General features: G+C 41.2%; 1 protein-coding gene across 3 annotated transcripts in view; it reads left to right on the forward strand.

Annotated features, from left to right (window-relative positions):
• Positions 1–12,989, forward strand: part of KIAA0319L (KIAA0319 like) — a 97,230-nt gene that overhangs the window by 28,407 nt on the left and 55,834 nt on the right. For 2 of the 3 annotated variants that reach the window (XM_070368454.1, XM_005892638.3), the window contains exon 3: positions 8,214–8,725. In XM_070368454.1, the coding sequence (XP_070224555.1) occupies positions 8,214–8,725 (512 nt within the window). Of the gene's footprint in view, positions 1–7,715; positions 7,873–8,213; positions 8,726–12,989 lie in introns of those variants that run through there. The other variant, XM_070368453.1, reaches the window with a different exon arrangement.

A 12,989-nucleotide genomic window follows, 5' to 3' on the forward strand; every position in this document is an offset into this window, starting at 1 on the left:
GTTGCTGTTCAGTTGCTGAGTTGTGTCCGACTCTTTGCGACCCCATGGACTGCACTGCGCCAGGCTTCGCTGTCCTTCACCATCTCCCAGAGCTTGCTCAAACTCATGTCCATTGAGTTGGTGATGCCTTCCAACCATCTTGTCCTCTCTGGTTCCCTTCTCCTCCTGCCCTCAATCTTTCCTAGCTTCATGGTCTTTTCCATTGAGGGGCTCTTTGCATCAGGTGGCCAAAGTATTGCAGCTTCTTTCAGCTTCAGCATCAGTCCTTCCAGTGAATATTCAGGGTTGATTTCCTTTAGGATTGACTGGTTTGATCTCCTTGCAGTCCAAGGAAGTCTTAAGAGTCTTCTCCAACACCACAGTTTGAAAGCATCAATTCTTTGGCACTCAGCCTTTTTTATTGTCCAGCTCTCACATCTGTACAAGACTACTGGAAAAACCATAGCTTTGACTATATGGACCTTTGGAGGCAAAGTAATGTCTGCTTTTTAATGTGCTATCTAGGGTTGTCGTCGGAGAAGGTGATGGAACCCCACTCCAGTACTCTTGCCTGGAAAATCCCATGGACGGAGGAGGCTGGTAGGCTGCAGTCCATGGGGTTGCGAAGAGTCGGACATGACTGAGCGCCTTCACTTTCACTTTTCACTTTCATGCATTGGAGAAGGAAATGGCAACCCGCTCCAGTGTTCTTGCCTGGAGAATCCCAGGGACGGGGGAGACTGGTGGGCTGCCGTCTATGGGATCATGCAGAGTCGGATACGACTGAAGCAACTTAGCAGCAGCAGCAAAGTTGTCATAGCTTTTCTTCAAGGAACAAGCGTCTTTTAATTTCATGGCTGCAGTCACTGTCCCCAGTGATTTTGGAGCCCAGCAACATAAAATCTTTCACTGTTTCCATTGTTTCCCCATCTGTATGCCATAAAATGATGAGACCAGATGCCATGATCTTAGTTTTTTGAATGCTGAGCTTTAAGCCAGCTTTTTCACTCTTTCACCTTCATCAAGAGGCTCTTTAATTCCTCTTTGCTTTCTGCCATAAGGGTGATGTCATCTGCGTATCTGAGGTTATTGCTGTTTCTCCCGGCAATCTTAATTCTAGTTTGTGATTCATCCAGCCCAGTATTTTGCATGATGTACTCTGCCTGTAAGTTAAATAAACAGGGTGACAATATACAGCCTTGAAACACTCCTTTCCCAATTTGGAGCCAGTCTGTTGTTCCATGTCCGGTTCTAACTGTTGCTTCCTGACCTGCATACAGGTTTCTCAGGAGGCAGGTAAGGTGGTCTGGTATTCCCATCTCTTTAAGAATTTTTCACAGTTTTTCCACCTACAAAGTAATTTTCTGAGTCCTATGCTAGAATTGGAGATACAGTGGTGGCGGGTGGAGTGGTGGTGGGAAGAAGCCAGACATGGTCCTCTTATTCTGGAGCTTACAGAGAAGTTGTGGGGGAAAGACATTGAACAGATGAAGATACAAATAAATATAACTTTATAAGTTTTATAATTACTTTGAGGCAAAGAGGCTACGGGGTCCAAAGGATGTACTAGAGAGACTTGTCTTGCGTGGGCGTGTCTCTGAGGAAATGATGGTTGAACTGCGTCCTCATATGAGGAGTTAACTGGTTAAAGAAAGGAGGCAAGAAAATTCTGAAGAGAGGTGGCAGCATGTACAAAGCCACGTTAGGAGAGGGAGTGTGGTCCATTTGAGGAGTGAATGAAGGCTGGTTGTGGAACATGATGAAGGAGAGGGAGAGCATGATGCAAGGTGGGCTAAAAGATAGGCAGGGTTCAGATCATATGAGATCTTTTTAGGTTATGTTAAGGATTTTGGTTCATTCAGAGGGAGTGCAGCCATTGAAAATTTTATTTACGATTTTTAAATTTTATTTTTCCAAATATAATACATATACATTGCATAAATTCTAAAGGTATATAACCATATTTAGTGAACAAACAAGTTTCTCAGGTACCTAATTTCCCCTCCTAAAAGCCACCATGCCAGTTTCTTGAATATTCTTCCAAAAATAGTCTATGCATATATATGTGTGTATATATAATATACACACACATATAGACTTTTTTTTCCCCCACACACAGATTGTGGCATACTAAACACACTGCTCTACACCTTTCTTTCTCTACATAATGTTTTAATGTTTCCTGAATATCATTTCATATTATGACTATAGAGAGTGGCCTTTTCCCAGCAACTGCATAAATCTCCCTCAGTTTACTTAACCAGTTCTCTGTTGAGGGATGTGTAAGTTATTTCCAGTGTTTTTCATTCCAGACATCATACAGTGACTATTTTGATATCATATCACATATTTGATAATATTTCTGATCAGTAAGCTCTAAAGTTAGCTACCTTTATTCTGTAAAAACTGACTTTCTTTCCTTCATAGCACTTATATTAGTTTGCAGTTCTGCATTTTTTATTATGTCTATTTAATCACTGTCTCCCCCATCTAAATTGTAAGCTCCATCAAAGAAATGCCTAGCATGAAATGGATGCTCAATAATATTTGTTGAGGACTTCCCTCGTGGTCCAGTGGTTAAGACTCTGAGCTTCCACCACAGTGGGTGTGGGTTCAATCCCTGGTCAGGGAACTAAGATCCCGTATGCTGTGCAATGTGGCAAAAGAAAAAAAAAAAACTAAAAAAAAGATTGTTGAAGAGATGAAGGAATAAGGAGGTAAGGATAATAGCTAGATGGGAAGTAAGTGTGCTTTTTTAGTTAAACCTTTTATACCAGACAGAAATAATTTGTATCTCTAAAAATCAGAGTCATTTGAAATTTATCAGTCTCCTATTAGTTAACATCCAGATTTAGGCTCTACTCAGTAATAAATTGGAGAAGGAAATAGCAACCCACTCCAGTACTCTTGCCTGGAGAATCCCATGGATGGAGGAGCCTGGTGGGCTATAATAGTCCACGGGGTCGCAAAGAGTCGGACACGACTGAGCAACTTCACTTTTACTTCACTTTCAGTAATAAATAGTAGTTCAAAAAAAGTGTATTCTCATACACCTGGGGTTGGCAAACTTTCTTAAAGGGCCAAATAGTAAATATTTTAGGCTTTACTAATATTGAGATAACTCTGTTGCAGCTGCTTAACTCTGCCATTAGAACAAAAGCAGCCATAGATAATACATAAATAAATGAGTGTGAGTGACTATGTTCCAGTGAAGGTTTATTTAAAATAATAGGCAGCAGCTAGAGTTGGCCCTTGGACCATAGTTGGCGCCACTCGTTTAATGAATCAGTAATGATAACCCTTCTTTCATTCCTGATGTTGTCAATTTGTGACTTCTCTCTTTTTTTTTTTCTGTCATCAGTCACACTAGAGCTTTACCAGTTTTATTGTCCTTTCAGACAACTAGATTTGTGTTTCATTGATTTATATCTATTGTTTTTTTTGTTTGTTTTCTGTTTCATTGGTTACTCTTTATCTTTTTCTTTCTCTGCTTATTTTGGATATAATTTACTTTTTTTTTTTTTTTTCTTCTGTCTTTTATGATGAAAGCATAAGATCATTATTTTTCTCCCTGTTAAAGTTTGGCCTTTACTTTTCCAGATCTTTTTGAATGCGTTTATCTACAAACAAAAAAGCTTCATTCTGAAGAATATAAGACCATAACATATAAGTTTTCTGCAACTTGCTATTTTAACTTAACAAGGTATCATGGGGATATTTCTTCAGCTACATATGGAACTCGACCTAATTCTTTTCACTTGCTGTTTAGTATTCTGCAGTAACTATTTCTATATTGATAGATGTTTAGGTTCTTCAAATATTTCACCAGTACAAACTACACTGAAATACAAGTGGGAAATTCTCCAGGATAGAAGTACACAGAATATTTTTGTTAAATGTATAATTTATTGAATGTCTTCTCTTAATGCTCAGAAGGAATAAACGACTTCCATGTGATTTACCACATTAACTACATTTCATGACTCTTTCTTTGTTATAAATATTCTTATGTTGTTTAAGGGCTGAACTTTGGGGGAAAAGTCTTTCCACATTAATTTTGTTTCTCTGGGATTGTTTCTCTGATGTCCAATAAGAATTGAGCTCATCCTATGGAATTTTCCACAGTCATTACATCAATAAGGTTTATTTTCACTGTGAGTCTTCTGATGTCCAGCAAAGGTTGTATATCTGAAAGATTTTCCACATTTACTACAGTGATGGGGTTTCTCTCTTTTATGCATTCTTTGATGATTAATAAGAGTTGAGTTCTTCATAAAGACTTTTCCACATTGATTATACCAGTATGGTTTCTCTTCAGTATGGATTTTCTTATGTTCCAATACAGTTAAGTTATCCCTGAAAACTTTACCACCTTCATTACATATAAAAGGTCTTTCTCCACAGTGTATTCTGTCATGATGCTCAGTCCTTCTGAGCATAGACTTTCTCACAGTCTACATTAGTAAGGGTTTATGACTGGTCTGAATTCTCTGATGACTTAAAAGAATAGAGTTCTTTCTGAAGCTTTTCCACATTCATTGCGTTTATAGGGTTTCTCTCTATAATGAATTCCCTAATGATTAATAATGTTGAGTACATCTTTAAGAATTTCCCACATTTAGTACATCTATAAGGTTGTTTTCTTATGTGAATTTTATGATGATTAAAAGAAATGAACTGCTCATAATGTCTATCACACATTCTTTATGAGATTTTTCTGTCAGTATAATATCTCTGGTGTTTAATAAAGGAGAATTTATATTTGAAGACTTTCCTACATTAATAGTACTCTTTCTCTGTGGAACTTCTGTGCTTCTACTTCAAACCTATATCGATTGTGACGCTTTTGTTTGCCCTTTCAGAGTGGACCCTTCAGAAGTATTTATTTTGCTTTAGGTCTGACATCTTTGTGTCAAACCAGTATTCTTGTACTGCACAGGGACCTGGTGGAGCTTCTCATACTTCCATCCAGGGCTTTACCCCTTGCTCCAGTTGGGCTATTAATTTTGACTTGAAACAGAGAAGCCCCATAACAACAGATTCTTGTAGTTTTCCAGCATCATATATCCCTGTCCATGTTCATCGAATAGCATCTGGGTATCTTCATTCAATCTAAGTAAAGGCCACAACCACATCTCCAAATGTCAGTGGCCCCTGGATCTAGGCCCTTGTTGGTCTTGGAGCCATCTGGCTTCTGAAGCACTCTTCCAAGCAAGGGGAGAAAGTTGTGCTTAGGCTAATAGTTCTGGAGGTTAGAAGTCCTAAATCAAGGTGTTGGCTGGGTTGGTTCCTTCTGAATCTTTGGGTAGAATCCTCCTTTAACTCCTCCTAGCTTTTGGTGGTCACTATCAGTCCTTGACTTGTCTTGGCATGCAGCTATATCATTTCAGTCTCTGCTTCTATCATCACAATGCATTCTCCATATGTGTCTTTCTAGATCATTGATTTTAGACTTTCCTTCTTTTCTAAAATAAGCATGTAAAGCTATAAATGTCCCTCTAAACATTGCTTTAACTGTATCCCACACATTTTAGTATGTTGTGTTTTCAGTTTCATTCAGTTCAAAATGCTTTCTAAACTTCCATGGTTTCAACCTACACTTGGTATAAATTAGTATTACACCAAGGGGAACCACTATCCAGATGTCTGGAGCTCTTTCTCCGTGTAGCTTCTTCTTTCTGGTAGTTTCTAGCTACCACAGTCACCTTGAACTCTTGTTTCCTCAACTGAGCAAGACCACCGTGCTCTGCTTAGGTTCTCCCCTGTCTCACAGTCAGCCGCGTGCCTGGTCTGTAAACAGAAAGCCAAAGTGACCATAGGGCTCACCCTTGTTTATCTCCTTTCTCTCTGGGGTCACAGTCCCGGACCACATTGTTGTTTAGTGCCCAAAACCAATTGTTTTATGTATATTTTTTTGTCTAGTTTTCTAGTTTCTCAACAATGGGAAAGCAAATTCAATGGCAGTTTCTCCTTCAAGGACAGAAGTGGAGGTCACGGTATGTTAAAAAAAATACTGGCTTATAGAAAAGTGCAAGTTATGTTCATTTTTGTGGATCTTTTCACTGTATTAAATAAGAGAGACTTTTTGTGAGAGGAATGATGGAAAGTTGATCTAAAAGTAACTGACAGTAGTTATTGATGTAACAATTTACTGATTTCAATAAACTGTGCACTCAGCTGTTACTGAGTCATACCATTCGTTATTGTGTGAGAAGGTGGATGAAGAAATGAGGGGCGTTTCTATAGCTCTTGGTAGCTTCATTTTTAAAATAGTTTCTATTTATTCATCTTTTCTTCAGGAAGTTCTATTTTTTCTGGCCTCTAAGTTGCTTTGTCTGATGTTAGGTTGGTGCCTGTGTTTTTTTTTTTTTAAAGCACCGTGGTAGATTGGCTTCCATAGTGATTGACTCCATAATCTAATCTACAGCCTTCCTGTTTTTCTCTTGTCTTTCAGTTGACTAGTATCCACATTTAGTAAGTGTTTCCTTTGGCTTTGGTGGATTATCCAGTTGTTGCTTTAGCCTGTCATAGCCCTTTTTCAGTTATGTGTGCCTGCAGACATGACTGTATATCGCTTCAGTGGTTTGATTCTACTACACATTTTCTATATGTAGTTCTACATTTTATGTTATAACCCCAGCCTGGGACTAGGGTGAAGAAAGAGGTACCTAGGGTATGAAATTTAAGGAGACACTCGGTCTCAAGGTGGGATAAGCCAACCCTGCACTTACATGACGGAGAAGGCAATGGCACCCCACTCCAGTACTCTTGCCTGGAAAATCCCATGAACGGAGGAGCCTGGTAGGCTGCAGTCCATGGGGTCGCTAAGAGTCGGGCATGACTCAGCGACTTCACTTTCACTTTTCACTTTCATGCATTGGAGAAGGAAATGGCAACCCACTCCAGTGTTCTTGCCTGGAGAATCCCAGGGACAGAGGAGCCTAGTGGGCTGCTGTCTATGGGGTTGCACAGAGTCAGACACGACTGAAGTGACTTAGCAGCAGTAGCAGCAGCAGCAGCACTTACATGACTCTTAAGACTAAGCACTTCCTTAACACTTGTGCCCAAGGCATCTCCCTTGCCTCACCCGGTTCTGGCCCTGTATAATCCTGACTTCTTAGAGGTGGCTCAGGTGGTAAAGAACCTGCCTTTACCAGATTTGAGTACTGCAGGAGTACTCGAGGAGTACTCCAGTACAGGAGACCGAGGTTCGATCCCTGTGTTGGGAAGTCCCCTGGAGAAGTGCATGGCTACCCACTGTAGTATTCTTGCCTGGAAAATTCCATGGACAAAGAAGCTTGGTGGGCTATAGTCGATGGGATTGCAAAGAGTTGAACACGACTGAGTGACTAACACACACATTACCCTGACCATAGTTGGTTATAGACACCTATATAAGACCTTAAAATGAACTCTGTGTAAAAACTTTAATTTAGAACATGCTTTAACTTTATCTAAGAAAATAGAAATGAGGTAATATTTCAGGAAAACTGGTACCATGCCTGAAAAAATTCAGTGGCTCAAAAGTTTATCCATTAGCAACATTAGCCAGAATTTTGGACCATGTTATCTAGGTTAACCATAGTAGGTCACTGTAGTACTTTTATTCCTTTATTTCTTATTACGACATAGCTTCTCATTAGTAAGTTCATCTAGCAGAATAAAATTTTTGGTAAACTTTACTACTGCTCTGATTAATGCTGTGAGGTGCAAAGCCACCTGACTGTGACCACCTGCTGATTAGAAAACAGATGAACCTGCAGCCTGCAAGAGGTCAAGAGGACTCAGTCTGTGTTGCTGCCAGTTCAGTGGAGGCAGAGTACTCCATCTTCTTCCACTTCCTTCTCTTCTGGACCCATAATCTTCATACTGTCCCAGAGAAAGGCCTTGGGGGTGAGTGGGACCCTGCCCCCGTCCTTCAGCACACTGTCACCAGAAGAGCTCTGTTGTTTTTTTGTCTCATGAACTGGAGTTCTGTGTAAAAGGTCTACATGCAAGGACTTACTGAGGAGGGGAGCCAGCGGTGAGCGTGGAGCAGTACTTCTACCAGCGAAAATATCCTGAGCCAAAAAACCTTTCTCTTTTGTGTCTTCTTTTCCACTTATCAGACAGCTTTCCCACCCTCTTAAAAACCAGTCTTCAAAATAGCCTCCAGTGTTGGTATTCAGGACTCTTTACAGAGCTGGAGTCTCTGTTTTTATTTCATTTTAAAATGTTTCCATTTTTGTTTTTAGATGCCAAGGAGAGCAGGTGCCAGCGGGTAAAGACACAGTTTGGTGTTGGCCTGAGATCCAGGGGAGAAAATCACCTCCGGCTTCTAGAAGGAACCCCCTCTCTCCAGTCGTGCTGGGCTGCCTGCTGCCAGGACTCTGCCTGTCATGCCTTTTGGTGGTTAGAGGGGATGTGCCTCCAGGCAGACTGCAGCAGGCCCCAGAGCTGCCAGGCTTTTAGGACAGACTCTTCCAGCTCAATGCTGGTGTTTTTCAAAAAATTCCAAATTGAAGATGATTTGGACTTTCTGCCTGAAGATGATGTACCACATATTTTGGGGTTAGATTGGAGCAGGGCATCTTGGAGGAGGGAGAGCCCACCCCAAATTCCACTCAGACCCACTTTATCGAGTGACCAGTGGAGCTTAATCAGGAAGCTTCGGAAGAGAGAGAATCCCAGTGAAGAAGTAGCTGCAGTGACACAGCCTTCTAAAACGAATGAACTAGGTGATCTAAACAGCACTGGCTCTGCAGAGGTAAGCATATCATGAATAAGGAGTGACTAGAGAACTAGTTTAATCTGCTTTTGCATTTGGCACACATGAGCTTTGAAGCTGTGCTTGTGGGCAGCGCTCATAGGCTGAGGAGTGTATGTACACAGCTGCTTAGTGTCATCTTAGTAGGGGCTGCTCACATGTTCAAGGGTAATTTGGTCTTAGAGATGTGCACTCCATGCAGGTCTGACCATTGTTTTGGTTAAAGCAGAAAGCTGCTCATTATCTTGTCTAAGCTGGTTCTTGGCTACAGGTAAGTGCGTTTGTGTGGGTGTTAGTCTCCACTAGAGATTCTGCAGTGTTTTCTGCCAGATTGCAAAACACTTGATTGATGCAGTTGCAGTCAAGTTCTCCTCCTCCTCCCCCATCTCCTGCTGGTAAACACTTTCCTTATGAGGTAGTTTCTGTTCCATTCTAAAGTAACCAACCCGGTGCTGCATAAGACCTGGACCTGCTGGTCTGGGGAGCCGGATGTGGCTATTAGCCAAGAGGCTTCGGGTGAGTTCTTACCAAGCTTTGTATGCCAAGGGAGATACTACCAGTAGAGTTTATTCTGTTTATTATGTTTCTTCATTGTTGGTCTTCCTGGGCAAATGATTAAGAGGAATGACTCAGCCTGTGCTCATTCTCCCTCAGTTGCTGTGACTTATTTTTGTCTATGTTTTGTCCTGGTTGTCTCTATCAAGTTAAAGCCAGAGTGGGGAGGCTACTACATGCCAGATACTGTGTGTGCTAATCGTTGTGTTATGTCATTTTGTTTAATTTTCATAGCAATATTTCCAAGTAAGTGTTATTAACCCCGTTTTCCTAGTGAGGAAACTGAGGTCCAAATAGGTTAAACAATTTGATCATGCAGCTAATGAATAGCAGGGCCTTTCAGTGAGGTTTTAGAGCCTACAGTATTAGGTTCAATTTGCTCATAAACATTTATGGACTTTTATTATCATTGTCAGGCTTCCCTCATAGCTCAGGTGGTAAAGAATTTTCCTGCAATGCAGGAGACCCCGGTTCGATTCCTGGGTCTGGAAGATCTGCTGGAGAAGGGATAGGCTACCCACTCCAGTATTCTTGGGCTTCTCAGGTGGTTCAGCTGGTAAAGAATCTGCCTGCAATGAGGGAGACCTGGGTTTGATCCCTGATTTGGGAAGATCCCCTGGAGAAGGGAAAGGCTACCTACTCCAGTATTCTGGCCTGGAGAATGCCACAGACTGTATAGTCCATGGTATCACAGAGAGTCAGACACGACTGAGCGACTTTAACTTATTATCAATGTCAGGTATTTTCCTAAGCACTAGAGGTAAACAAGACATGATCTGTGCTCTCAGGAGTTTATAGTCTAGTGGAAACTCAGGCATGAAGATGGTGTTTACAATAGTGTATAATTTTTTTTTTTTTTAAAGAACCAACTTTTAAAATTTTATTAAAAAAATTTTTTTTTTGACTGTGCTGGGTCTTCATTGCTGTGCGTGGACTTTTTCTAGCTGCAGTGAGTAGGGGCTACTCTGTTTTTGTGGTGTGCAGGCTTCTCATTGCAATGGCTTCTCTTGTTGCAGAAGCGTGGGTTCTAGGGCATGTTGGCTCAGTAGCTGTGGCCCACAGGCCTCGTTGCCCTGCGGCAGGTGGGATTGTCCCAGACCAGGGATCAAACCTGTGTCCCTGGCATTGGCGGTGGATTCCTAACCACTGGACCACTCGGGAAGTCCCCCAGTAGTGTATAATTATTACATAGTAGATTTATGTATTGAGTTGACCAAAAAGTTTGTTTGGGTTTTTCTATAACATCTTATGGAAAAACCTGAATGAACTTTTGGCTAACCCAATACTACACAATAGGAACACAAAAGAAGAAGTGATCCTCTTGAGCAGGCAAGTGATGTGTATGTGCAGGGAAGAGTTTACAGAGATGTTTAACTTATTTCTTAATGTATGTGTGGAATTACATCTGGGGTTTAAAGGTTAAAAAAAAAAATTCTGGAGAGAGGTCCAGTGTGTGCAGAGGTTTAGTCAGCACATACTTACTGCACATTTACTGTCTGTAAGGTGGTGTACTAAAAGCAAGGCAGTGCAAATATTATATCAAATAAGATCCTGATTTCTGCCCTAATAGAGCTTATACTCTGGCAAGGAAAATAGGCATGACATTTATGATTATTAAATACTTAAAACCTCAATGTACATTATAAGAAGATAAGTAGAGGACTATAAGAACATCTAACAGGGACCTAATTAAGATTAAGGGCTAAAGTTAGGCCACCCTAAGTAAGGTAAGTTGAAGCTGAGATTGAAGTAGAAGTAGGAGTTAGGGGGAAAAAAAAACAGGAAGAGTAATTCAGGCAGAAAGAATAGCAATTTCAAAGTGTGTTAGATGCCTTAGAACATGGCAAGATCAAAAAGTTGAGAGAGACTGGTCTTGTTTGGCAAACAGAACAAGAGACCTTTAGAGAAAGAAGAGGCTTCAGAGGTGTTCAGAGCCTTGTTGTTGTTCAGTTGCTAAGTCATGGCCAGCTCTTGCGACCCCATGGACTGCAGCACACCAGGCTTCCCTGTCCTGGACTGTCTCCCAGAGTTTGCTCAAATTCACGTCCGTTGAGTCAGTGATGCCATCCAACCATCTCATCCTCTGCTGCCCCTTCTGCCTTCAGTCTTACCGAGCACCAAAGCTTTTTCAATGAGTTGGCTCTTCGCATCAGGTAGTCTAAGTATTGGAGCTTCACAATCAGTCCTTCCAATGAATATTCAGGGTTGATTTCTTTTAGGATTGACTGGTTTGATCTCCTTGCTGTCCAAGAGACTCTCAAGAGTCTTCTCTACCACCACAATTCAGAAGCATCAATTCTTTGGTGCTCAGCCTTCTTTATGGTCCAGCTCTCACATCTGTACATGACTACTGTGAAAACCTTAGCTTTGACTGTATGAAACTTTGTTGGCAAAGCGATGTCTCTGCTTTTTAATATGCTGTCTAGGTTTGTCATAGCTTCCCTTCCAAGGAATAAACGTCTTTCAATTTCATGGCTGCAGTCATTGTCAGCAGTGATTTTTGGAGCCCAGGAAAATAAAGTGAAAGTGAAAGTTGCTCAGTTGTGTCTGACTCTTTGTGACCCCGTGAACTATACAGTCCGTGGACTTCTCTGGGCCAGAATAGTGGAGTGGGTAGCCTTTCCCTTCTCCAGAGGATCTTCCCAACCCAGAGATCGAACCCAGTTGGTTCATTCTTTACCAACTGAACCACAAGGGAAGCAAGAAAATAAAATCTGTCACTGTTTCCACTTTTCCCCTTCTTTTTGACATGAAGTGATGGGACTGGATGCCATGATCTGAGTTTTTTGAATGTTGAGTTTTAAGCCAGCTTTTTCACTCTCCTCTTTCACCCTCATCAAGAGGCTCTTTAGTTCTTCTTCACTTCCTGCCATTAGCGTAGCATCATCTGGGTATCTGAGGTTGTTGGTATTTCTCCCAGCAGTCTTGATTCTAGCTTGTGATTTAGCCCAGCATTTCGCTTGATGTACTCTGCATATAAGTTAAATAAGCAGAGTGACAATATACAGCCTGACGTGTTCCTTTACCAATTTTGTACCAGTCCTTTGTTCTATGGCCAGTTCTAACAGTTGCTTCTTGACCTGCATACTCATTTTTCAGGAGACAGGTAAGGTGGTCTGGTATTCCCATCTCTTGAAGAATTTTCCACAGTTTGTTGTGATCCACACAGTCAAAGTCTTTAGCTTAGTCAGTGAAGCAGAAGTGATGTTTTCCTAGAATTTCCTTGCTTTCTCTATGATCCAGTGAATGCTGGCAATTTGAACTCTGGTTCCTCTGCCCTTTCTAAATCCAGTTTGTACAGCTGGAAGTTCTTGGTTCACATACTTCTGAAGTCTCACTTGAAGGATTTTGAGCATAACCTTACTAGCATGTGAAATGAACGCAGTTGTATGGTACTTTGATCATTCTTTGGCATTGCCCTTCTTTGGGATTGGAAGAGCCAGCCTTCAGGCCTTCTTAAAATATTAGTCTTTATCTTAACAGGGATGGAAATGGTCAGATATGTTACTGTGTGATGAATAGAATGGAGAAGTGCAAGAAGGTCCATGGAGCAGTCAAGAAGGAGGATCTTTGGGCAAGGGAACCATTGTCCTAAAGGAAGTTGAAGATACGGGAAAGAGGACAAAGACAATTCTCCCTCAGGGCTGAGGATCTCAAACTTCAACAGAATCACTTGGAGGCCTTGTTGAAAACAGATTGCTGGGTCCTA

Source organism: Bos mutus, chromosome 3, assembly GCF_027580195.1.
Source record: "Bos mutus isolate GX-2022 chromosome 3, NWIPB_WYAK_1.1, whole genome shotgun sequence".
NCBI lineage: Eukaryota > Metazoa > Chordata > Mammalia > Artiodactyla > Bovidae > Bos > Bos mutus.